The sequence below is a fragment of the Dasypus novemcinctus genome, chromosome X (genome assembly GCF_030445035.2).
Source record: "Dasypus novemcinctus isolate mDasNov1 chromosome X, mDasNov1.1.hap2, whole genome shotgun sequence".
NCBI lineage: Eukaryota > Metazoa > Chordata > Mammalia > Cingulata > Dasypodidae > Dasypus > Dasypus novemcinctus.
This window is the reverse complement of record NC_080704.1, coordinates 182726007-182752265: the sequence shown is the minus strand read 5'-3', so window position 1 is coordinate 182752265 and position 26259 is coordinate 182726007. Positions and strand designations below refer to the sequence as shown.

The following is a 26259-nucleotide window of genomic DNA, read 5'->3' as shown; positions in this document are numbered from 1 at the left end:
CCTCCAGGAGGCTGCCCTCTGTGTGGGGTCCCTTAGAGCCCAAAGCCCCCTCCTGCCCTGGGTCCCTGCCTCCTTGATGGTGTTCTTATCTCCTGTCCATGATCCCGAGCTGTCAGCTCCTCCCTGGCAGGAGGCCCTAGCCCCTGGAGCCTGGTGTTTCCCTGCTGCTGGCCGCCCCCTCGGCCCAGCCCTCCAGCCTTGTTCTTCCATCTGGGATTGTAATGTGGGCATCCCCGGGGCCGGGGGGAGGAAAGGGCCCAGAGGAGGGAAGGGACAGCATCTGGCTCTTGCCCGCCTGGCCTGGGCTCGTCCCTCTGGGTGAGGCTGGGGTGGGACGTCAGGACTGGGAATGTCCGTGGCCCTGACCTGACTCCAGCCTGTGTCGGGTCTGAACAAGAGCAGAGGGTGGCAGGGCTGCCGGCTCTCTGAGACAAGCTCTCCCTTGCGACCTCGAGTGTGGCCTGAGCCTTGCGGGGAGCCCTGGGCCTGGCAGGCCAGGAAGAAGCTGGCATTTGGGGGTGACCCCTCTATAGCCAATGCCCAGCCACCACAGCATCAGCCACAGGTCCCTTCCTGGAAGTCAAGTGGGAGGCAGGCTGGCGTACTGGGGTAGCCGAGTCTTTCTCCCCTTGTTCCCACCCCATCTGGACACCTGCCAGCCACCACCCTTGGCTGTGGTCAGGGGGTGGGGGTGCAGAATAGAAGCGGTCTCGCTTCACTTCATGCCTTCTTTTTCCCGGGCAGGCCCCCGAGCACAAGGGCTCCCACTGGCTACATCATCCGGTAGGTGACTACAGGACCCTGCCCGCTCCCCACACCCACCTGCCCCCTTCTCGCCCCCGCAGCCCCCCATAGGGCTGTTCGCTGAGCTGCTTCTCCTTGGGCTCTCTTTTAGGGGAGTGTTCACCAAGCCCATAGACAGCTCTTTCCAGCCCCAGCAGCACCTGCCCAAGGCCAATGGAGCTCCAAAAAGGTGTGTCTGCAGGGTGCCGGGAGGCCCACCTGCCTCTGGGGGGGACTGGGGGTGAAAGTGGGGAGCAGCACAGGGGCTGAGCTTGGGGCACTGCCAGAGAGGAAAGGCCAAGGAAGAAGGAAGGAAAGATGCCAGGCTGTTCCCCCGAGGTCTTCTGGGCACTTGCCATGGGCCTGCTGGAACCTCTTGCCCCAACAGTGCCTGCAGTCCGGTGAGAGCAGCTGGTGCTGGCCGTCCCCGGCCTTTATCCTCCGGCTACAAGATGACCACTGAGGAGTACAAGAAGCTGTGAGTAGGCCTCCCTGCATCCCACATCCTGCCCCATGTCTGCTCCAAGGAAGAGCCCACACCCGGGGCCCCTGAGGCAGCTGGCAGCCCACCTCTGGGCACGGCCAGGGTACAGCTAGTCCCACCAGCCTGAGACCTCCCGCCACTTGCAGCTGTGGCCTGGAGCCCTCCTGAAGGTGAGGAGCCAGGAAACAGCAGCAGGTGACCAGGCTGGGGGCCTGGTGGCCCTGAGGACATTTTCTGCCTAACTCTTGGCTGCTTTCCAGATATAAATCCTTGAGGTTCCCCCTGAAGCTCCCCTTGGGATCTGTGTCAAAGGCTCACTCCTGTGTGCCCTGGGAGAGAGAGGAAAGCTGTCTCTCCAGAAGGAAGAAATGGCATGTGCAAAGGCCCTGAGGCAGCCATCCCAGCTTTTGGCGGTGGTGAAAGCCAGGAAGCTGTGCTGCTGAGAGGGATAGCCTGTGGGTGGGAGCAGGATGGGAGGTGAGGGCAGTGCATTCTCAGCCCATCTCCCAACCTCCACCTCCCCCACACCAGGGCCCCCTACAACATCAGACGCAGCTCATCCTCAGGGGCTGCCGAGGAGGAGGAGGCGCCCTTCTCTTTTGACGAGCAAAGAAGGAGGTAATGGCACCTGCTGGGCATCTCCGTGTGGGAGGGAAGGACCGAAGCCAGCACTGGATGTACTGAGCAGGCAGCGGGGGAGATGGCTCTGGAAGTTCAAATGCCAATCACCCCAAACCAAAGCCCCTGTATTAGTAAGCCAAAGGAGTGCTGATGCAAAATACCAGAAATTGGTTGATTTTTATAAGGGGCATTTATTTGGGGTAGGAGCTTACAGATACCAGGCCATAAGGCATAAGTTCCTTCCCTCACCAAAGTCTATTTTCATGTGTTGGAGCAAGATGGCTGCCGACGTCTGTGAGGGTCCAGTCTTCCTGGGTTTCTCCCTTCCAGGGTCTTGCTTCTCTCTGGGTTCAGGGTTGCTCTCTTCCCAGGGCTTGCTTCTTCCGGTGCTCAGGGTTCCTCTCTTCCTGGGGCTTGCTTCTCTTTCCTCTGTGAGCTTACTTCTCAGGGCTCCAGTTTACAGCTTCAGCATCAAACTCTAACATCAAAACTCCAACATCAAAAACCCCCAACCCTGTCCTTTGCCATGCCTTTTATCTAGGAGTCCCCACCCACCAAGGGGCAGGGATTCCACACCCTAATGACACAAGAGGTTTAATCAGGTAAACCTATGAATCCAATATAATCTCATATGCCCAAAGGAAAAGACCAGATAACAAACATAATCCAGTATTTCTTTTTGGAATTCATCAATAATGTCAAACTGCTACAGCCCTAGCTCCAGGCTGCCCTCCCACCCACCTGGGAAACAAAGCTCCTGGGACCCCTATGGGACAAGCAGCCGATGGGTGGCCTCCAGCCCTCCTTCCACCCTCTGTCTTAGGGGACAGCCCCATACCCCCAGTGGGCCATGTCAGGGCTGGATTTATGAGCCCAGGGCGTCTGGATGCCTCCAGCTCTCGTCTCGAGCAGCAGCTAGGCCCTGAGGGAATCAAAGCCCTGGGTTCGGCCCGCTCCCAGTCCCAGCGTGTGCTGGCACCTCTGTGGCTTGGCAAGTGAAGTAGAGCTGAAGGCCCCCTGGGAAATCTGTGATCCAGGGTCATGAAGCCAGTGGGCCGAGGGGGGGTGGTGGAAGCTTTCAACTGCCCTTCATTTTTCTCTGTCCTCTTGAATGGTCCTTGTGGCAGACACTTCTCTAGCTGCTCCCCTCACCTCACTGGGGCGGCCCTGAGCCATCCTGGGTACATCCCCGACTAGGCTGGCAGAACGGTTCCAGCCTAACGCCTTCGGATGTCTTCCCTGTGTTGCCCCAGGTCGGAGGCCGCGAGCAGCGTGGTGAGGAAGACGGCTCCCCGGGAGCACTCCTATGTCCTGTCAGCGGCCAAGAAAAGCAGCAGGTGAGCTGGGTGGCCAGGGGCACAGCGGGGACAGGAGGTGGGGATGCTAGGACAGTTGCCTTCCCCTCGGGGTCTGGATTCTTCCTCAGGCTGGTGAGGGTGCAGGCAGGGAGGTCAGCTCCAAGGGCCCTCCTGGCTGGACCTTCTTGGAGACTCAGGTGTGCTTTGGAGAAGGCAGCTGGGCCTCTGCCGGCAGGGCAGGCAAGGGGCCGGAGGTGGGGAGAGGCCTGGGACCCACTGAGGCCAACATGCCACCTTTCCGTCTCCTTTCCAGCAGCCCTACCCAGGAGGCGCAGGCCCCGCTGATTGCAAAGCGGTAAGTGTCAGTGAGGGACGCCTTGGGCTTCTGTCAGCAGGGCGATGTGCGAGTGCTTTGGAGACAGCATAGGTGGCGGCAGGAGCCTGGCTGACAGAGCGCTAAAGCCGTGGCTTGTGACTGGAAACTTCCATTTGCCAAGGGCTCGCAGGGATGAGCCCCTGGCCCGAGGTGCGTCCTGAAGCAAAAGTAGCTACCTTGGCAGGAGGGGCCGCTGGGCTGGGGCTCAGGAGCTTGCCACTGGGAGCCACCTGTCCAGCTGGGCCCCAGGAGGTCACCACTCTCCCTCCATCAGCAGGCGGCAGCCGGAGGTACCAGGAGGCATCCTCCTTGGTCCCCCAGCAAGAGTCTTCCCTGCCTCTCACCCCACCCTCTGTCTTCACATGGTTGTGTGTCCCTTGTCACCACCTCAGAGTGTAGTGGGGGAGACAGGAGCCTGAGCAGCCTGAGTAGAGAGGAATAGTTCCCCTGTGGGGTGACCATGATGTTGGAGATGGGCCCTAAAGGATGACACCTTCAGTGGAGGATGGTAGTCTGAGGGATGGGGAAGAAAGCGACTCCACTTCTGGAGAGTTGAGTTTCTGGGGCCTTCAGCAGGATGGTCAGAGTGGGGAACTAGTGTCCCAGGCCAAGGGGCAGGCAGTGTAGAGGCCTGAGGGGGACTAGCCGGCTGTGTCGGAAGAACAGAAAGGTGACCTCGAAGACAGCGAGTGTGTAAGGGGGTGGCACAAAGGGAGTGTGCTGTGCTCTCACTGTCCCCGTCCCGAGGTGGCTCCTCTGAGCCCCCAGGCTGGCTGCCTCCCGGCAGTGAAAGCATGTCCTTCAGACGCCGGCAGGCTTGAGGGGAGCTGCGAAGGCCACCAGGGCCCTGGAGAGGGGCAGCGCATCTCTTTTCTGCTTCTTCCAAGGGTTGAGGTCGTGGATGAGGACGGGCCTTCTGAGAACAGCCGGGACCCAGCTGCTCTGGCGAGATACCCTCCTGGCCTGAGCAGGTACGCAGGAGCTCCTTTCAGCCCAGGGCCTCAGCGTTGGCTTTCCCACATGCCCAGTGCCAAACTGGGGCACAGATATCGGTCAGCAACCCCTGGCTGGCTGTTCCAGGGCTGCCTCCAGGGACAGAGTGCTTTGCTTTGGTCTCTTTAGCACTTATCTGTGTCACCTTAACCCTTGCACCACGGAGATGACGGCCTGGCATCTGAGGAAAGTCCAAACCACGGGGTCTGACAGGAGTGGGAAGGAGGCCCCGTGGTTCCTGATGCCATGCCCACATGCCTGTCTCGGGGAGGCGGGGTGCGGGTGCTCATGGCAGCATTCTTTGCCAGCAGGGATGGTGGTGGAACCTCAATGGCCCGGGCAGTTTGGCCTGAGCACGTGCTCAGTGGGCCAAGCCCAGCAGGGAGCCAGGAGCCCAGGTAGGTGCTGTGGGCTGGCTCGGGCCTGCCAGCCAGGGAGGGTCTGGATGTGGGATGACAGGGCTTGTGACTTCACCCCAGGTGGGGCCTGTATTTGCCCTGGCTTCTGAGCCCCAAGTCTCTGGGCAGGTAACAGCGCTCTCTTGGCTGCGGGTGAAGAGAAATCACTACCTCCTAGTGCTTTGCACCAAATGGTGCTAAGTCCTCCTGAGAGAAGCTGGCTGCTGGGCCTCCAGCACGTGCCTGGAAGCCCCTGAGGACAGAGAGGTGGCTCCTACAGACCACTTCCAGGCTCCCAGCTGAGTGAACCCCAGGGTGGTTACAGCTCCCCAAATGCCACCACTGTCCCTTTCCCACAGTCGGCCCTGGGCTCTCCCTCCTGCTCCCCCAGTCCCTCAGTATCAGTAGATAGGTGGAAGGAGGGCAAGTGGGCGGCGGAGGGAAGGAGGGCAAGTGGGCCGCAGAGGGACCTGGACTGCTGGGCTGGGGCTGGGAAGGGCCCATCCCTGGCTCCACTACTTACTGGCTGTGGGGCTGTCATATGTCACTTGTGTACCTCAGTTTCCTGGCATATAAATAGGGATGGTGGTAATAGCTTCCCCCCAAAGCTGTCACCAGAACTAAGTGGGATCATGCCTGTGAAATTCTTAGTGCGGTGCCTGGGCCCTGGTGGAAGACCACTCCTGCCCCCTGCTGGCCCCGGCCAGAAATGCAGCTGTGGGCAGCGGCCCGCCTCCCTCTGGGCTGGGCAGCTGGGGCAGCACTGAGGGTCTGCTGACCTGCATTGCGTTCCTGGACTTGGGCAGGCACCAGGCTCTGTGTTCTCTGAGTGCCTTCCAAGGGCGTGCTGCCTTCCGGCATGTTCCTGTCCTCCAGGAGCTCGCAGAACCTCAGAGTGCCTGAGGGTCCAGGGGGGAAGGGCTGATAGGCGCTGCCAGCAGAGGAGAGCCTGAAGGCCCCTGAGAGGCGGAGGCGGGGCAAGGCCTCCCAGACCAAGGCACAGGGATGGGCAAGAGGCACGGGTGGGGCGACCCTTTGTTTCTGTCTCTTCTGCAGTGAAACCAGAAACAGTGGTGAGAACGTATGTTTTACTGGCTTGGGATGGCTTTACTGTCATCATCATGGTCATCTCCACTGGAGGCAATGGGAGGAAATCAGAGCCGCTTTGTGGAGCGGGCCCCTTCTGTCTTTCTGTTGCCAGGAAGAGCGAGGCCTGGCCTGGGCCTCCACGGCTTCCAGAGTCAGCTCCAGGGCCCCCAAAGTGGGACCTCCTCCCCTCCCTGCCTTTACCCTGGCTTCACCCCCTCTCCCCCTGAAATGCCTGAGTGGCCTTTTTAAAGTGCCAGCTTGGTCATGTCAGACGGCCCCCAAAGCCAGGGAGCTCTGGGATCTCATGGACCCTGGGACAGCACTGCAGCCCAAGCTGGCTGGGTTTCAGGCCCTGCAGTGGGGCCAGGTGCGCTGACCATGTGGGTGCCAGCTCATGGGTATCTGGTTACTCATCCTCATCCCGAGTCTTCTACGAACCCATCCCACTGGCCTTCACTCATCATTTGCTTTGTCGCATCCATGGGCATCATGTTCACCATGATCACCTTTGGCCATGAACTCAGAATTCTTGCCAACCTGGCACATAACAACCGCAGATGCACTACGGTGCCCCCGGCAGGGCTCTCCTCTCAAGTTGTCCACAGATGGGATGGTCCAGAGGCTGTACCATGGATGGCAGCTGGAGACAGGGCATTGGAGCTGAGGTCATTATCTGGGTCCCATTTCCACCCAGAAGGAGCCCTTCACTCCCCTTCCTCTGGAGCTGGGACTTGGGCCACCACTTGGCTGCAGCATCAAGAAGACCTGAGGCCAAAGGGGAGATGAGGGCAGAATGAAGATGGGCAAAGGGTCTGGGTGGCCCCCAGTACAAGCTGGGGAGAGGGAGGCTTTGCAGAGCAGCAACTCACTGGCTGTCTCCTTTGGCCTGTAGCAGGACAGGTGAGAAAATGTCCACCTGCAGATCATGATTCTTAGGGTGGGACTCTACCTGGTGGCCCTAGATCCGGAAGGAAGGCAGTAGGGGGGTCCTGCCACTGTTGCAGCTCCTTCTACACCCTCCTAGAGAGGTGGGGGTCAGCATGGCAGGCTGCTTGGTTGGGGGGAGATCAGCTGGGGTTCTCTGACCTGGCCTCACTCATCTGCTCAACCACCCATTTGAAGAGTGAGCCCTTGGTCTGTGGGAGGCCCCCAGCAGCCCCTCCCTGCCAAGGAAGTGACAGCTCAGCTGCCCTGCCTTGGTGAGGGGTGCCGCTGGGAACAGGGAGTGGCACGACCAGCCCTGCTGCTGCCACGGAGGACAGTCCTGGCGGTCTGGGGCAGGGTGGTGAGACCGTCAAGTAATAGGGTGTGGCAGGATCGAAGATGCCACAGGGACGGGTTGGGGTCCAGGGAAGCTGGAGTGGAGGCTGGGCGAGCCCAGAGCAGGGAGGAAGCCTTGGCCTGGAGGGGCAGGCCGAGGGTGGGGTTCCTCCCTGCTCCTCTGCAGCGCTTTTACCCACTCACCCTTCCCGGGTACCCACTGAACACCTGCTGCCAGATGGGGCCCACAGTCCAGGGAGCAGGGGTGTCTCACCTGCATGGGCTGGGGGTGCTTAGGGAGGGCTTCCTGGAGGAAGTGGCCTCTGCCATGAGTCCTGTGGGATCTGGAGATCCCTCTCCTCTCCTTGGCTCATCCCCCTCCCAGTCCTGACCCCTAGCCAGGCACCAAGGCCTGTCTGCTCTTGCTGTACAGAGGTTTCCACCCTCCCTGCCCTCTCCCCCCCCCCGTTTCTGTCAGTGTCCTGTTGGTCTGGGGTATATTTTTACAAGGCAGAAGTAGTCGAGTGAGCAGGGCCCCACTGGAGGTTGCACCCAGGGGACTGGCGTGCCTACTCGTACCCTCCCACCCCGTGCCCTCCCTGTGCCTCTCTCCATTCCCCAACACCCACTGCCTTTCCAGCACCTTCATCCCCTGGGTGTCCTCCCCAGACCGCATCTGGGAGGGGTGGGGGGGGCTGCCCCTCTACCAGCCAGTCTGCCCCACTGTGTCCCAAGGGTCCAGGAGGGCAGATGCCAGTTAGGTGTCGCCAGTGTTCTCCTCACCCCCCCAGCCCAGGGCCTGGTGCCAAATAGCGGTGCAGGAGTGAGCGTTGCTTGAGTGCACCAGAATCACTCAGCATGATGAGGCCTCTAGGAAGGCAACGTGGGAAGTGGCTTCCTTTCCCCACGGTGCCCAGGCTCTGAAGGTGGGGACAAAGGGACCCCGAGAGATGCAGAAGGAAACAAGGCTGGCATCGCATCTGGGAATGGCCAACAGGTTAAGGTCCCAGCCAGGTGCAGGGCTCCCACCTGGCCTGCCTCACTACGTGATGCTTGATGTTTGCTGAATGAATAAGCGATGGGGTTATTTATAGGGGACATTTTCCGGAGGCATTGGAGGATTTGTGATGGAGGTTGGGAGAGCAGTCAGGGCTCTAGAGGTCTCTGCACTACACGCAGCCAGATGAGAGCTGATATGGGGAGGGGGCTCAGGGAGGGGGCAGGGAGCGGGACCAGGGAGCTGGGCATGGGCCCCAGTGCCAGGGGCAAGAGGCAGGAACAGGTCCAGGTCACTGGCGTGCAGCTATGAGACGTGGCCCAGGTGGCATGGGGTGTAAGCAAGTCCTGAGACTGTGGCCCTTTAAGGGAGGAAGAAGAGGGAAGGGTTAAGGGGAAGGGAGGGTGGCCAGGGAGGTAGCAGGTGGTGCCCCAGAGTCAAGGGCAGAGAGGGACAAGAGGAAGGCAGTACAGTAATGCTGGGCGTGTCTCCGTTGGGCTTGACACCCTGGGGCTCCGCGATGACCTTGGAGAGAATAGAGGGCTCAAATGAGGCGATAAGGACCAAGGCTTGCTCTCCCAGCATCTGGCCTGGGTTCAAATCCCAGCTCTTCTCCCATGACCTGTGGAACTCGGGGCAAGCCACTCGGGCTTTCTGGGCCTCCATTAGCTCACCTGCAAAGTGGGCGCAGACGACGAGGGCCCATGGCCTGGGATTGACGCAGACAGTCATGAGTACAGGGCCTGGTGGGTTGCGGCTCACCCCAAATTGCAGTTAGCAAGGACCTTTGGAGAATTAGCCGGCCGATCTGTCCATGTCCGGTTTTCAGCCCCTTGGGGACAGCTGCCCTTTGGGGGATGAGTTGACTGTCCTTGCCTGAGTGTGAGTGGCTCCTCCACAGTTCATCCCCAGGCTTCAGAGACAAGAATGACCCCAGCTTCAGGGAGCCCAAGAGAGATGTGGTCGGCGAGGAGGCCATCAAGGCCCCCAGCTCCAACTCTGAAAGGTAACTTGTTGCAGAAAGCAGACCCTTCCTCCATGACCGAGGGCCACATGCCACTGAGCCAAGGGTCCTCCATGGTCTCTGGCCGGAGCCCTGCATTGTTCCTGTGCAGCCAGAAGCCCAGTGAACAAGAGATGGAGCTGTGTTCCCAGAGCCTGGGGCAGGGCAGGGTCTCTATAAATAGTGAGCAAATAGATGAATAAACGAATGGGCCTGGAGGGGGCGGGCCCCTGCGCAGATCCCATGGGGAGCCAGAGTGGTTCTGTTTCTTGGCTCCCTTCTTACTCTCAGCCCATCAGGTTTGGAATAAACACAGAAACTGTTGCTGGGAGAAGCATGCCTCAGACACGAACCCAGACATTTGTGCTGGATGCGCTCAGACCCCGAATCCGGGTCAGTGAATGCTTCTGTTCTGCTGACAGGTCGAGCACGCAGTCGAGTGAGGCCATCCTGGCATCCGGGGCCATGGTCTCCCCGCTTGAAGCCTTGACCAGAGCAGACATCGGTTTGGCGAAAGGAGGGTGAGCAACCCGGGGATAGCCGATGGCCCTGGAGAGCTGAGTGGCTCATGGCCCTGGGTGACAGCCACAGCCCTCTGCCCCCACACTTTCCTCTTCTTGGAGTTACCTGCTTGAATCTTGCCCCCTCTCCTACCCCCTGCCACTCGTGCTTACACTTGGTCGGGCCATTTCTCAGGTGATTTGGGAAGTGGTAATGGTCCGGTCCCACTTGTCCCCAGGTCTGAGGCAAGGCCACTGAGCTTGAGACCTGGGTCTTTGAACTGCCACTAACTGGGAGACACAGAGGGAAGATGAAGCCCTCCTCAAAGGCAGGCAAAACCTCAAAGTAAATGGCAAAATAATCTGAATGAAGACTCTTCTAGACTGTTAGGGTTTCGTTTCACAGGGTCTTATCTGTACTTAGTTAGACTTAGTTTGACAACAATTTGTAAAAAACTCGCCTCTTTCGTCTTTCGAAATGATTCAACGTACTTCTCACGAAAACAACCACCTTCCTTTTCCTAAGTTGACTTAACAGTTCATTGACTTAGTCATTGCATTGCCTGAATGGGCTTGGCAGCTAACCCCAGGGACCCTTGGTAAGCTTCAGGTGGGGTACAGACTTGCCTAGGCATAATAATAACAGGAGCCCTTTGGCGCACTGTTCCGAGGGCTTGGCATCTATTCTCAGCCAACAGGCAGGCTCAATGTCCCCATTTCACAGATGATACGACTGAACTCCAAAGAGGTGGGCCAAGTTGCCCTAGGGCCCATGGCTTGGAGGAAGCGAAGCCAGGATTGCACCTGGCCTCCCCGCCTCCGCACTCCAGGGAGTATACATTTAACCAGGTGCCAGGGGCCCTTGGGGTGCCAATGAGCACAGTGCCCCGAGTATCCACTTGAGCAGAGCCTTAGTCCCATCCGCTGTCACCACAGAAGACACCCCCTCCGAAAGGGCAGGCTGGCAGATAGCCCTGAACAAAGACTGGGCGTGGCCGCCTTCCACAGGCCGTGCTGGGCCACTCGCTTGGCCCCTCTTCTAGATCATGACAGGCGTGGCACCAATGCTCAGTCCTGAAAGCCTGGACCGCTACTCAGCCACCAAGGCCATTGTCGTGTGTCAGCCTTCTGGGCTCAACCTCAGCTGCCAGGTCCCAGTGTGCCCTTGAACGTCTCCCCTTCCTGCCATCTTCACACCAGGGGTCACAGCAGGGCAGGGTAGCCTGGGAGGGGCCCTGGCCTAGAACTGGACCCACCTCTCAGAGCAGTGGGGTGAAGGGACCAGCTGACAAGCTGTTGACCCTTCACATCCAGCACCATCCCACAGGGACCCCGGCAAAGGTGGAGGTGGGGCTGTCGGCAGAGGTGGGCTTCTGGAGGAGTTTGGGGAGCCCCCGCTAGGGGTCTCAGTGACCCTCCTCCAGCTGGTGACCCAGTGAGCAGGGGTCAGGGAGAGGGATCCAGATGGCAGGCAGCTGGGGGGGACAAACGGCCCCAGGACACCAGGTGCAGTGGGCCCCAGTTCATCTCCCTGCCCAGCAGCTGCCCCTGGAGCAACTGTTTGGCTGTGGGGACGGGGAGTATTTAGCAAGCCCTAGTAAGCAAAGATGTTTCTGGAATCTCAGGAGGTGGGTCAGGTAAGGATCCCAGAATCCAGACTCAGGAAGAGACTTCCCCAGGGACCCCGAGTTGGTCAGGGGCAGTGCTAAGACCACATTCAGGGCTCACACGACATCACCACAGACAGTGGCATCTGGGCCACACTAATGCCAGGACTGAGAGAAGGCAATGGGGGAGGGCACACCTCCTTGGGTTGGAGTCCCCAGCAAGCCCATGTGCTTCCTTCCTCAGCTCCAGTGCCACTTTGGCCCCTGCTGCCCCAGCTGGCATGAAGAATGGAAGCCCAGTGGACACAGAAGATACCAAGGCAGACCTGCCAGGGTAAGGCCAGCAGGCAGTGCTAAGCTTCTAGTGCGGATGTGTGTCAGCAAGGCCTGGGCACTCGCCCAAGGCACGTGGTGAGGAACAGAACCCCAGCTGGCACCTTCTGCCTCTCAGACCAGGAGCTTTCCACCACCCTCTGTTGCCTCTGCCAGGAAGCAGTCCGCAATCAGGAAAAGCCGCTTGCTCTTGTGGTCAGCCCCCATTTGGATGGCATCTGCCCTATGCTGGAGGCTGGACTGACAGACAAAGCAGATACAGGCCCTGCCTTCCAGGAGCTCTCAGGAGCCCAGACCACACCATTACCCCTCCCCCTAGCAGTTGTGATAGACTGACAGCACTGCTTGAAATGGCTTTGTGGGGGTGGTAGCTTTTGAGTCGAATCTCAAAAGGTGGACGGGAGCCATCCACGCAGAGGGAACTACATATCCAAAGGGCTCAGGAGAACCTGGTGGTTTCTGGACACTGTGTAGCTGAGTGCAGCTGGCGCTGAAGGCGCTCGTAGGGGAAGGGGGTTGGTGAGAGGAAGTCAGGAGCTGATGGGCTTTTCCTACTATGATGGTGCGAATCACCACACAACAGCTCAACTCTGGAGCACCTTCTGTGTCTCATCCAGTCCTCCCCGCAACCCCGTGAGGTTTATGCCTAATCAGAATGAAGAACAGGCCTGGAACCCAAGGTGTCTGTGCCTCATGCTTTGACAGGAACAGCTAGGGTGCAGATACAGTGATGGCAGCGAGGAGGGTGCTCAGGCGAGCTCCTCTGTAGAGAAGGCATCAACTTGAGGCAGGCCACAGGGAAAAGATCTCAGATTAAGGAACCGCAAACCTAAGATCCTTGTGACCAAACCCGCTTAGCATGTTCAAATGCATAAGGCTGCTGTTGAGGGGCGCTGTAGATGGAGCAGGGCCCAAGCCTTCAGCTAAAGAGGGACATGGTTTGATTTTGGGTTGTTTTTTTAAAGGTTAGTGCATTTTCACACCACAATGCAGTTATTTACTTTACTTTTGTCACTTCCACGGAACCTGGATGCTGGGGGTGGGGCAGGGCAGTGCAAGGGGTGGCTAAGGTATGAGGCTTTATTATGTAATTTTTTTGTTTCCAATTACAGTGACAGCTACCAGCCAGAATGAAAGCACCAGCTAACACCTATAGTGCAGCTCAGCCAGGTGCTTTACCTGCACTGTCCCAGTCTTCCCAGCAGCCTGTGAAATGGATAAGTTTAAGTGGCAGAGCTGAGTCCCAAAGGAAGAGGTTCTAAGGAAAACCTCAGGAGAAACTTAAAAAAAAAAAGCCAGTTCATGAACTCTCTTCTTTTGAGCCTCTTCTCAAGACACAAAACCACTAACTACCAGATGGTTAATGTGGGTTTCGGGTGATGCAACTTGACAAAGGAGGGAAATGAGGGACACGTTCCTAGTGAGGGGCAGAGCCAGAACAGCTCAGATCTATCCTGCTCTAGAGCCAGGCTTGGAGGTATTTGTGTCTAATGTTTAAAAGTTTGCAAAATCAGTACATTCTTTCTTGATCTTTTTTTAAAAAAGCTCCCCATGACCCAGGCAACGATATGGAATTAATGGTTCTGGGGCCGTGGCATCACGAGCCATGTCTTTTTTTTTTTTTTTAATTTATTTAGTTGTCTCCATCCCCTCGATGGTTTGCAGTCGCTGTGTCTGTTGTGTGCTGGTCTTTTTTTTATTTTTTAAGGAGGCACTGGGAACATGGGAGGCACCCGACGTCTTTTTAAAAGCGCCAGTTCCTCCTCTTCCAGCCCGGGTGTGCTGTCTGAGGGCAGTGGTTCTGCACCAGGGGCAAGGCAGCCTGCAGTACCCCGGACAGCCCCCACGACAAATAATTAGTAGGCCCCAAATGTCAGTGGTCCTGTGGCGATTCTGTGTGTTACAGCTTCCGCAACGTTCCGTGGAAGCCAGAGTCGGCACGGAAAAAGCAAAGGCACGGAAAAAGCAAAGGCTGGGGACTGCTCGCCCGTAGCCCGAGCGCAGAGCAGTGGGCGTGGCACGAGTGCGCCTGCGCGCCTCAGGGAGCGCGGCCGTCGAATCTGCGCCTGCGCCTGCGCGCGCCGCCATTTCCTGCTGCCACGGGCTCTGGCCGTCAACCGCGAAATGGCTGCTCGGGTAGAACTGGGTCTCGCGGGGCTTCTCCGCTGCCGTGCCTGCGCAGGCCACTAGGTGGCGCCCGAGGTTCGTGAATGGGCGTGGCGCGCTCGGCCCCTCCCCCGCGGCGTGGCGGCCACGGTGACCCGACGGCGCTGGCGCGGGTCCCTCTGGGCACCGGTGGCCGAGGCGGAGGGCGACAGGGTGTCGGCGGGAGCACAGGCGGGTCCTGCGGCCCGGGCGCCTTTGGCGGGCCCTTGGACACGGGGACACTGGCCCTCCGAGCCGTCCAGGGGCTGTGGGCGGGCGCGGGCGGCGGGTCTTCCACCACCACGCACCCCCGGACTTGATCCGGCGTGCGCTGGCGGGCCCAGCGGTGAGGACAGAGACGACGGGCTGATTTCCCCGGGAGGGGGCGTCGGGGACCGGGGGCTGCCCAGGTCCGGGAGCGCCGTGGAGTTCCCTTTTTCCTGGGCTCCAAAGCAGTGCCGTCTGTCCCGAGCTTAAGGGCCTCTGGCCTACTCTAACTCGGCCCTGCTTACGGTAGGGAGAAGCAGTAGAGTACAGTGGGGCTTGGGCGCTGGGTTTCACGTCTCAGCTTTGTGGTCTTGGCCTTATTACTCAATTCCTCCGTGCCTCAGTTTTCTCACCTGTAAAAAGTGGTAATAATAGCGCTTCTCACGTATGGTCTTGGGAGGATAAAACGGGTTTGTATAATGAAGCATATAAGGTATTTCATGGCACAAAGTAATGTGAAATGCTGGTTTTATAAAAGCCACAACTTAGGCCAAGGAGCACCAGAGGAATATCCTCTGTTCCCACTAGGGGAGCTAGTCTCTGTTCTCCTTTACCGGGTTGATTGGTCCGATTTCCTGCGGCAGGACACAGTAGCTCGTCCCCTTCCTCCTAATCTGTTGTTGTTAGATTTTACTTCTAAACTAGATGCTGTTTTTCTCTGGATATGTTGCAAGGCTGGGCTTTTCAGGTCTGCAGGAGGAGCAGGGGACCTTTAGGCACATCTCACAGCTGACAGTTGTCATCCAGTGGAGGGGTCTACTGGAAGGAGGGTGTGAGTGGAAGGGAGGCATTCTCTTCTGTGTAGAAGACACACTTGTGTCAGGAGTCGACAACGGCTGTGGGTGGCTAGTGGCTCTTTCGTGTTGTTGTTTTTTTGTTGTTGTTGCTTGTTTGTTTTAAGTACTGGGACTGGGAATTGAACCAGGACCTTGTTATGTTGGAAGCCGGCACTCAACCACTGAGCCAGATTGGCTTCCCTGAGTTGTTTTTTTTCTATGGTTGGCTTGTTTGTTTTTTTGGTTTTGTTTTGTTTTTAGGAGGCACTGGGGACGGCGCGGGGGGCCTCCCATGTGGGAAGCAGGTGCTCAACTGCTTGAGCCACATCTGCTCCCTGGCTACTGACGCTTTGATCTGGTTACAGCCTGAAGGAAGGGCTTCAGATGAACCGACTGTTAGTCTCCCAGGGCTGCCATGACATATCACCACAAACTGGGTGGCTTCAAACAACAGAAATGTATTCTCCCAGTTCTGGAGGCCAGGCATCCAAAATCAAGGTGTCGGCAGGGCCATGGTCCTTTTGGAGGTTCCAGAGGTGCCACGTTCCTTGCCTCTTCCAGCCTCTGGTGGCTCCAGGAGTTCCTTGACTTGTGGCCATAGCATTTTAATCTCTGCCACTGTCTTCACAGGTCTTCTCTGTGTATCTCTCGCTGCCTGTGTGCCTCAAATGTCCCTAAATCACCCTAAATCCAGTGATCTCATCTCAAGATCATTAATTTCCTTGCATGTAAAAAGACCCTATTTCCAGTGAGGTCACCTCAGGTCCTGAGGGTTAGGACTTGGACAGATCTTTTTGGGGAACACAATTCAACCCACTCCACCAACTAATCAAAATTACGAGGAGCCATCACTGATGGCCGTCCCCGGTATTATCTAGCTTATCTCTAATTTGACTTCTGGGCAGTTAACTCAGGGACCTGGACAGGATACCTGGGAGGTAAGCCACCCTGGGATGTTACATTGCTCAGCAAGGCTTTGTGGGACTGCTTTACTGAGCTGTTTTAATGGCCCAGATGGTTAGCCCTCCTGAAATCCATTTGTCCCTATGTGGTGATGGACCCCAAGTTGCCTTGGCAGAGAATCTTGGCTCTATTCACCATCTGGGTGTGGACTGCCTCTGTTACCATGTTATACTGAGGACATCTGATTTAGTCCACAGTGAAGGTGTAGCTCAGGGACGCCAGATTTGGGAGACAAGATCTCTCAGTCTTCTAAGTTTGTCTTTGGCTCAGCGTGTCTGTCACTGGCAGAGGTGGGTTGGGTGTGTCGGGGCATTGGGCCAGTGTTCTTGGAGCAGGCACATTGGTATCTGCATGGGTTGCAATGGACCGTCAGGGTGGAAGCAGCCTAGAGAGGCTTAGCACCGATGGAATGTTTCCCCAGAGTCACTGGGGTAGTGTCACATCCTCTTGCCTGTAGTTCTGCCAGGTGCAGCTCGAGGTGGCAGCCAGCCCAGCTGGGGCTGAAGAGTGCCATTGCTTCAGGGCCCTGCTCCCCTTGCTCACCCAGCTGGAAGGCAGGGCTTAACTTCCATGAGCAAAGAGTCCCAGCACTGGGGGGAGCTGGGGCTGGGGTCTCTTGCTGCAGGGATGGACAGCCCACCACTGAGCTTGCAGGGGACAACACCCTCTCTTTCCTGGAGGGCTGGCAAAGTCATTGCAGGCTCAGTCCTCCTCTTTCACAGCTGGAGGCTGCCCTTGTCAGGGAGAAGGGGTGAGCAGGGCCGGGATCCTCAGGAGGGGTGGCCAGATCACTCGCTTGTGGGCTGGGAGCAGCACCTGGCTCCTCTCTGCCTTGCCCTGGGGGAGACGAACCCACTGTGCTGGCGGGAGCTGGGGGGGTACCACGGTTCCCTAATGGTGCTCATCTTTCCTCAGTGCCTTCTCTGCTTACGAAGAGGAAAAGGTGACCCCCAAAGCCGGGAAGGCCTGGCCAGAGAGGCCCGTGGCCCCCCAAGGTGGCCCAGGACACCCAGCTGCATCCAGTCAGCCACCTGCAGATGCCCACACCCCAGAGGAGCTGAGCAGTCACAGAGGCCTTGACCCTGAGCCGCTCCTGGAACTGGAGAGTAGCCCCAGCAGGTAAGGTGTGAGCTGCACTGGGGTCACTCATGCCTGCTCGAGCCTGGTCTTTGACAGGGGCCTTGGACCAGGTGTGACTTGCTCCCCCCACCCCCTTCCCTGACAAGGCTGCTACATGGCACCCTGGGTGCTTGGGCTCATGCATGGCATGTGGCGTGATGGTGCTGACTTTGGGCCTGGAGTGGTGTTGAGTGGCTTCTTGGTAGCATGAGGAGCTGGCCTGGGGGCCTGGGCTGGGAGCAGGTGTCTGTCCCCAGGAGTAAGAATCCCTGCGCTGACACAGAACAGGAGGGAGGAGCTGTCTGCTGGAGTGTCGGGGTCCCAGGCAGGATATGGGCTGTTTGTGGGTATAAAATGGCACTGGTAGAGGACAGAGGGTGAGAAAGGGAAAGAGAGAGTGAGTAACAGGGCACAGCAGAGAAAGAGAGAAGGTAAGAATGAGCAGAAGAATGTGCTTAGAAAATAAATGGACAGATGGAGGGATGTAGTGATTGGTAGACAGTGTCGATTGAGAAATAAACTAAGCTGCAAGGCAACAAACACTTTTATTTGGGGTCTTAGAATTACAATTTGGGGTGCCCAGATTCAAATAGCAACCCACTTCGTGTCCTATCTGGGCACTTCCAAGCAAGGGTTTTTATTTTCTTTCATTAAAAAATTTTTTTTCTCTCTTTATTATTATTTTTTAATGTTACATTGAAAAATATGAGGTCCCCATATACCCCCCACTCCTCCCACATCAACAACCTCTTTCATCATCGTGGCACATTCATTGTATTTGGTGAATACATTTTGGAGCACTGCTGCACCACATGGGTAATGGTTTACATTGTAGTTTACACTCTCCCCCTGTCACCCAGTAGGCCATGGCAGGATACACAATGTCCAGCATCTGTCCCTGCAGTACCACTCAGGAAAATTCCAAGTCCTGAAAATCAGGCAAGGGTTTTTAAAGGAAAAGAAGAGATTAGATAAGTTGTTTGGGGGCAGTGGATACTTGGGGTGCTCTAATTGTCCTTCAGGTTAGAGAACTGAGTTCTTTGTCTCATGGTTGGTTTCTGGTGTCTGTATGGCCTTTGAGTCTTGAGCAACGTGGTTGCTTGAGGCTTTGCATGCCTCGGCAGTTTGTGATATCTGGCCAAGATCTGCCAAGAGTAACCTCCAAAATGATCTCCATTTGAGATCTCTTAGCCACAGTAACTATTTTGATTTGTTGTTTTTTTTTTTTATAGTAAGATGATAAGGCAATTGTGGCAAAATGTTAGAAGTTGGTGGAAATGGGTATCTGGGGGTCTAGAGATATATTGGTGCTTCCTCTGTGGGGTCTGCATTATTTTGCATCTGTCCTGTATGCTTGAAATTATTTCAAAATCAAAGTTTTTGAAAACCAAGAGTGAGCGGAAGGGAATATGAGTCAGTGGGCATGAAGGAGGTGAGAGCACAATTGAGAGTGGCGGAGGCATTGAGGGTGGCATCCAGCCTGGGACTGGAGTGTGTTGGAGGGCGGGTGTGTGCGGGGTGGGGTCTGCTGGTGGCCCGATGCCATGGGGTGAGATTGTAAAGGCATCTTAGCTTGCCACCCGCTACCATGTGTCCCACACAGCTCATGGTTGCGACCACAGAGAGCTAAAACACAGTGAGCTCATTTCAGGGGGAGCAGAGGAAAGCTCTTAACACTTCTGCAGACCAAGAAGATGGCTTATTCCCAAGACAGAATGTGCTAGAAGGAGAGAGAGGGTAGAGTTGGGCAGGTAGTCTGCTGTGGCAGGTAAGTGGTCCCCATGGCTATAAAATGAAAATGCTCATACCACCTTCCTGATCCTTGGCCTTTATACGCCATGGATCTTCCATAATGAGATAGGAGGCCATCTGTAGGGCCACAGTCCCCTGGGATACAGCAGGGTTCTTATTTAAGGACATCTAACCCACCCTTGACTTCTCTGTCTGTCGTTGGCCCCAGACCCTGTAGAGGCCCAGTCCAAAAGTATTGGGTGAACAACTTTGGACTTCCTGCCTTGTCACATGGCTTCCTACACAGACAAGGTCTCCTGCAGTATGTGTGTGGGGAGAGGGGATGTTGTCAGTAAAGACTTCCATTACAGATTGGGTGAGCTTGGAGCTGCGTTGGGAAGGCTGAGGAAGATTTTATTCAATGGATGTGGTATAGAAGGAATCCTGGGTAGAGGAGGCTACTGGGGCTTGCAGGAGCAGAGGGGCCCAGGCAGCCAGAGGAGGCCGGTGGCCTCAGTGGAGAAAGGGTTGGTTGGTGACTTGGGAGAGGTGGTGAGGGGGACTGGGCAGGCTCCTCAGCTCCTGGACTAAGGAGTGGGGGCCATCCCCGGCTCCACTCTGGCCTGGGGACCCACTGCTGGCCTCTGTACAGGAGAGTGCTTGTGGATAGACTTGAGTTGTGGGAGGCTCCCTACAGCTGCAGGTGTACAGCAAGACTGGAGGCACAGAGCTGTCAGAAAAGTATTTGCTCAGGCCAGGGGACAGTCCACAAGGCCTGGCAAGGCACTCAAGTCTTGCAGACTTGCTTAAAGGTAGTGGCAAAGAAAAGGCATAGTAGCCTAGCCTGCTCCCTGGGCTGTGGGGTCGAGGGATGGGGTGGACAGTGATGGCCCCTTAACCATGTCAGCAACCAGCCAGATGGGAGCATTTGGGGAGGCTGTGGGGAGATATGATAAGGGCATTCAGGCCACGTGGAATGTGCAGTGCCTGTTGAGAACCCAGTGATTACGTGCAGTCGGAAATGGAGGAAACAGGTCTAGAATTTAGCTAAGATCTCATGTGGGGCTAGAGGTGTGGGAGCTGTCAGTTCAAGTACCTGGAGTGTGTGGAAGAGGCTGCCAACCATGTGTGATGCCAGATGATTGCAGAGGATCGCTTTCTGGAGTTCCTGGAGTTCTCTGGCAACGGTGTTGGTGATCTTGTTAAGATCATCCCCAGTCCTGAACCCATATGCCCAGAGCCAAGCATGGAAAATGTAGGAGTTCTGGCATACTTCCTGAGTGGCCTGCACAGCTGCAGTCAAGTCTTTGAGGTTGACCCCCAGCCTCTTAGTCTCTTGGTCTAAGGCTTCTTGAGAACCTGGTGAGGAAGGAAAGTCACTGCCTCCTTCCAGGGCTGAGATTCTGCACCTAAGCTTGTAGCTGTAACACATTTTTATAGAACTTTTGGATTGCCTAATACCTGGAAACCTTAGATCAGAGGTAATAGAGTAGTGAAGGGGGTTAAAGATTTGGTAGGGGCTAAAAAGATGAGCTAGATAACAGGATCCAGTCCAATTAGGAGGCAGATACCAGGAGCCGTGGTTGAACAAATAAAATAAGTCTCCATAAGGGCTTTCCAGGGTTCATGGAAATAACTGTCCCATGGATATGCATCTTGGCATTTACATGAACCCTTTTTTTTTTAAAGATTTATTTATTTCTCTCCCTTTGCCCCCAACCCCCCCCCCCGGTTGTCTGTTCTCTGTGTCTATTTGCTGCGTCTTCTTTGTCCGCTTCTGTTGTTAGCGGCATGGGAATCTGTGTTTCTTTTTGTTGTGTCATCTTGTTGTGTCAGCTCTCCGTGTGTGTGGCACCATTCCAGGGCAGGCTGCACTTTCTTTCGCGCTGGGCAGCTCTCCTTTACGGAGCTTACTCCTTGCGCATGGGGCTCCCCTATGCGGGGGCCACCCCTGCGTGGCAGGGCACTCCTTGTGCGCATCAGCACTGCACATGGGCCAGCTCCACACGGGTACATGAACCCTTTTGAAAGCAATGTGGTCCCATCCAATTGGGAAGAGGAAAGTCATCAGGCTGTTGTTTACAGGACAGGTGGTCCTAAGCGTATCAGGTTAAAGAGTATGTTTAGAATCATCTGGGTCTCTTAGATGCATATAACAAAACAAAGAATATGCCCTTTGCCACCCATGGTAATTGTGGAAGTATTTTTATTGGTGCCAAAGTGGGTGTCATTGCAAATACTTAGGCCCCTGAAAGGGCCCTCGGTATGGTGGAAGCATAGATTGCCCTTCTTGAAGTTTTGAGAGAAGAGCTAAAGGGCTCCTGAGTGTTATCACAAAGGATGTCCTTAAATCTGAGATCCGTATGGGAATTTGGGGAGAACTGGGGACCTCTAAAGGAAAGAGGACCAGCAATTGAAAGTATGGTTCTGAGATTGTGCTAAGAGTCGAGTGAAGAAATGCCAGAGATTTTGGAGTCCTTGCAGGCATGGGGAGATTATTAGCAGGGGAACAGCTTGGGTGAGGAGGAAGGGGGGGGGGGGGAGAGGAGATAATACAAAATAAAGCTTATTAATGAAAGCTGTGGTTGCAATGAGGGGAGTCCTTTGGATATTGAAAGTTTCACTGGAGGGGGCAGAGAAAGAAGATACAGCAAAGAAGGGCAACAAAATATCGTGAGACTGGGTAGTCAGCAAGGGGATTCTAGGGGATGTTTTTCCAGCATCTTGGGCAGACACTCCACCTCCTGTTGTCACCTGCTTGGTCTGCGTTCCTTGGGGAAGCTTTCTACTTCATGGGACCATTGACCTCAGAGGGATCTTGAGAGAGCCTCAGTGTAAGGTCCCCAGTTGGGGTGGATTTCCAGTCAAAGTAGCTTTTGTACCTTTTTAGATGAGAGGCATGATCCAGGGGTGGACCCCCTAGAGTTTGGCAGTGATAATGAGGGTGATCTAAGGGCTCTTGCAGTGGAGTTCAAGATGAGTTTTCCAGAGATGTCACTTCCAGAGTGCCATGTCGCCAATACTGGAGGAAAAGCAGCCTCAATATTTTGTTGACAAGTATGGGCATATATAATATGTCCCTTGTAGGACGTTAGAATGTCTGAATCAACTAGGTTAGAATCTTAAAGAATCCAAGCAGAAGAGGGAATTTTCCTGAGTCAGCCAATGATTACATGGGGACACTTGGTGTGATCCAGCAGAGTAGGACCAGAGGGCAATCAGGGCTAAGGATAAAACCCTGTGAGGCCATGCAGGATTGAGTTCTTTGGGCACTTTCCCAAGTTTTACCTTTCAGAGTCCATTAGTTCTATGGTTTCAGATGATAGGGGATGATAAGGAAAATGTAATTTGGCAGATAAAGAAACAACTCATTGGATTTCTTGGATGACTTTACTGGTAAAATAGGCTCCTCAGTCAATTGAAAGAGCCAGTAGAACTCTCCATGTGGGGAATATTTGTTCTAACAAAAGTTTAGCAACACTACTGGCAGTGGCCATTTTAAAGAGAAACCTCTAGCCGGCAAGAGAAAATGCATATGATATAGCAAGAACATATTTATAACCATGACATTTATTTATTTTTTAAAAAACTTATTTATTTATTTTTAAAAATTTATTTCTCTTTCCTTCCCTTCCCTCCCCCCACCTCCGCAGTTGTCTGCTTTCTGTGTTCATTTGCTGTGTGTTCTGTGTCCACTTGTATTCTTGTTAGCAGCATCTGGAATCTGTGTCTCTCTTTGTTATGTCATCTTGCTGTGTCAGCTCTCCGTGTGTGTGGCGCCATTCCTGGGCAGGCTGCACTTTTTTCACGCTGGGCGACTCTCCTTACGAGGCACACTCCTTGCACGTGGGGCCCCCCTACACAGGGGACATCCCTGTGTGGCATGGCACTCCTTGTACACATCAGCTCTGTACGTGGGCCAGCTCATCACATGGGTCAGGAGGCTCTGGGTTTGAACCTTGGACCACCCACGTGGTAGGCGGATGCCCCATCCTTTGGGCCAAATCCACTTCCCTATGACCATGACATTTAAGAGCTGTATCAAATCTCATTTCCAGTGAAGAGAAAGTCCTAAGTATCTGTATAGTAACATTTCATATGCAAATGATGTGAATCTCCAGTTGAAAAGCAATGGCAGCAGCGGACTTGGCCCAGTGGTTAAGGCATCCGTCTACCACATGGGAGGTCCACGGTTCAAACCCTGGGCCTTTGAGCCGTGTGGAGCTGTCCCATGCGCAGTGCTGATGCGCGCAAGGAGTGCTGTGCCACGCAGGGGTGTCCCCCGTGTAGGGGAGCCCCACGCACAAGGAGTGCACCCCATAAGGGGAGCTGCCCAGCGCGAAAGAAAGTGCAGCCTGCCCAGGAATGGTGCTGCGCACACGGAGAACTGACACAACAAGATGATGCAACAAAAAGAAACAGATTCCCATGCCGCTGACAACAACAGAAGTGGACAAAAAAGACGCAGCAAATAGACACAGAGAACAGACAACCGGGGTGGGGGCGGGAGGGGAGAGAAATAAATAAATAAATCTTAAAAAAAATATCTATAAGAAAAGCAATGGCGTAGAATATACCTGAAGCTTTGGAATGGGTAAGATTGTTCAGGGTGTGTAAAGTGAGAATTAGATGTTGGAACCCTAGAAAAGCACCCATGTTAATAGATAGAGCAGGAAAGCAGATGTGGCTCAAGTAGTTGGGCTCCCACCTACCATATAGGAGGTCCAGGGTTTGATGCCCAGGGCCTCCTGTTGAAGGCAAGCTGGCTTGTGTGATAAGCTGGCCCATGCAGAGTGTTGGCCTGTGTGGAGTGCTGGCCTGTGCAGAATATTCCCCGCACAGGAGTGCTGCCCTGTGCAGGAGCAAGAGTGCTGGCCTACACGGAAAGCTGGCACAGCAAGATGACACAACAAAAAGAGACACAGAGGAGAGAGAATAAGAGATGTAACAGATCAGGGAGCTGAGGTGGTGCAAGAGAATGGTTTTCTCTCTCCCACTCTGGAAGGTCCCAGGATTGGTTCCAGGAGCTGCTTAATGAGAATATAAGAACTCACAGCGAATGAACACAGAAAGCAGACAGTGGGGTGGGGGTGGGGGGGAGAAATAAATCTTAAAAAAAACAAAGAGCAGAACAAGAGGAGCTCATCAAGGAGATGAATGAGGAGGGGCCAGAGAGGTAGGAGGCCAACCCCCAGAGTGTACGGCCCTGGAAGAAAAAAGAAAGGAGGTTCAAGGAGAGGGAGTGGCCAGCTATTCCGGTTAACTAGATTTAGCTGCAAGGTGTCTAGAGGAGAGTTATCCACAGAGTGATTGCCACATTCCAGTAGACCGGGTACTCTGTTGAACCGTGAGAAATACAGAAATGGAGAGTAAGCATTTGTAAACCTTATGGCATTTTGACATTGTCAGAACATCCATATTCAAGCGTGGGATCAGTCGACTCGTCTGGTTGTACTGGGTAGAGACCAGGTATTGTAGTGAGGTCGGATTTGGGTGTGGGAGCGGCACTGTAGGACCACATATCCGTGGCAGACAGATGGGGGAAAAGGGAGATCCTTCAGGGCATGAGTTCGAAAATCACAAACGGTGCTAGTGACATGTTGACGGTGAGAAGGAAAGGACAGAGTTATGAGTGCAGACGGCTCTTTCAAAATTTGCCTGTTGGAGGGAGAAGGATGAGAATGGTGCCTGGAATGGAACTGAGGTTGAGAAAGGCTTTTTGTTCTCTCTAAATGGGATGTGTAAGTGACGAGCCCATCTCACACCATCTCCATCCCCACACCTGGAGATGAGGGGGAGGTGGCGAGGCTGTCACGTGATCAGGTGTAGGCACGGGGGAATTAGATTCTGATGGCCATTTATTAGCAGCAAGCGACCCTCACTCTGGCTTTTTATCTTTAGAAAGGGGATGAAAATGCTATTGTCTCGAAATGAGAGTTGTGACTACTTAGCAATAAAGATAAGGAGGTCGTAGCTGTGAAGAACAAAGCAGCCATAATCATGCAGCCACAATCATGTGCCTGCACGTGCCGCCCGGGCCGCTGAGCGACAAGGATGCCCGGATCGCCAGGGGCGGAGGCGGGGCTTCCCCTGCGCCAGCTGGAGATGGCGACCGAGGATCACAGATTGGCCTGGCCATGCACACGTTTTCGTTCCCAGGGCCCTGCCCTGCTTTGTGAGGTTGCCGCTTCCTTTGACAATTTAGTGAGCGTGACGCCAGCACCCCCACCGGGCACCCCCCCCACCCCCCGCGGCTGCCCGCACCCCGCCCTAGCGCGACCTAGGTTGGGGAGCAGGTGGAATGGCCTGAGCATCCTTAGGCTGGGCACATGGGCTGGGGGCCGGGAAGGCTTGGGGGAAAGGCGGGAATGTGGGAGGAGGATGGCAGTGTGTTTCCAGGAGAAGGCTGCTTTTGAAACCACCCTGAAGTTACCAGGTGCACCTGCAGGCCGCTCTCCTCAGCGAGAAAGGACCAGGGGGCTGGTGGGCTCGGGAGGGGCGGCCGGGCCTCCTGCCAGTGGGCTGGGGGCTGCACCTGGCTCTTCTCTGCCTCATCCTGGGGGAGAGGAGCCTACTGCGCCCAGGAGAGGTGATGCGGTGCCGCAGGCTCCCTGATGGTGCTCATCTTTTCTCAGCACCTTCTCTGCTTACGAAGAGGAAAAGGTGGTCCCCAAGACTGGGCAGGCCTGGCCGGAGAGGCCCGCGGCCCCCAGACGTGGCCCAGGATACCCAGCTGTGCCCAGTCGGCCACCTGTGGACGCCAGCGCCCCAGAGGGGCCAAGCAGCCCTGGAGGACCAGACCCTGAGCCACTCCTGGAACTGGAGAGCAGCCCCAGCAGGTAAGGTGTGAGCTATGCTGGGGTGGCTCCCATCTGCTGGAGCATGGTTTTTGCCAGGGGCTTTGGATAAGCCCCAACCCTAGCCATGCCCATTACCCTCTGCAGGTGTGAGTGGCTAGGAGCTAGAGGCAAGCAGACTGGAAACAGTACCCCAGGAGTAGGTTTCCACAGCTTTCAGCTTGGAGCCACAGCGTCTGTTAGACCAGCCTTGACCTAGAGGAAGCACATGGAAAACCATGTTTTCCAGTAGCCATTGGCTCAGGAAGGCCTAGGTGAGCAGAGGGATATAGGGGCTTCCTTTGTCATTGATGGTCCCATTCAGATGGAGTGGATGGGACCTGCCACCAGAGATAAAGGCTGCTAGTTGGATGAGTTCATCTTCTACCACTACCTCCCCTGGGTAGTGCCATGGCCACACAGAGGTGGCATTTGGGCATCAGCCCTCTTGTCCAGTGGTGTCCTCAGATTGTACAGCGATTGTTCATGTTCCAGTTGGGGGGCCCATGGTTTTTCGGTTTTGTTTTTACCTTTTCTCTCAACTCTGCCTCACCTTGCCTTTACCCATTAGTATTCTAGCTCTGTGGTCAACCCTCCCCAGCCCCACCCCCCGCCTACCGCCCACAATCCATAGAGGGGAAGATTATACTAGTCCCACGTGGCTGAGGAACTCAGCAAAA

At 55.5% G+C, this 26259-nt stretch overlaps 1 protein-coding gene across 7 annotated transcripts in view; it reads left to right on the top strand.

Moving 5' to 3' along the window:
• Positions 1-26259, top strand: part of ZNF185 (zinc finger protein 185 with LIM domain) — a 56774-nt gene that overhangs the window by 15032 nt on the left and 15483 nt on the right. For 2 of the 7 annotated variants that reach the window (XM_058292236.2, XM_058292240.2), the window contains exons 5-17: positions 745-783; positions 896-973; positions 1172-1261; positions 1799-1885; positions 3142-3225; positions 3500-3541; positions 4450-4533; positions 4864-4953; positions 9201-9305; positions 9725-9823; positions 11654-11743; positions 16809-17012; positions 25379-25582. In XM_058292236.2, the coding sequence (XP_058148219.1) occupies positions 745-783; positions 896-973; positions 1172-1261; positions 1799-1885; positions 3142-3225; positions 3500-3541; positions 4450-4533; positions 4864-4953; positions 9201-9305; positions 9725-9823; positions 11654-11743; positions 16809-17012; positions 25379-25582 (1296 nt within the window). The remainder of the gene's footprint in view (positions 1-744; positions 784-895; positions 974-1171; positions 1262-1798; positions 1886-3141; positions 3226-3499; positions 3542-4449; positions 4534-4863; positions 4954-9200; positions 9306-9724; positions 9824-11653; positions 11744-16808; positions 17013-25378; positions 25583-26259) is intronic. The other 5 variants (XM_058292237.2, XM_058292238.2, XM_071213152.1 and 2 more) reach the window with 5 other exon arrangements.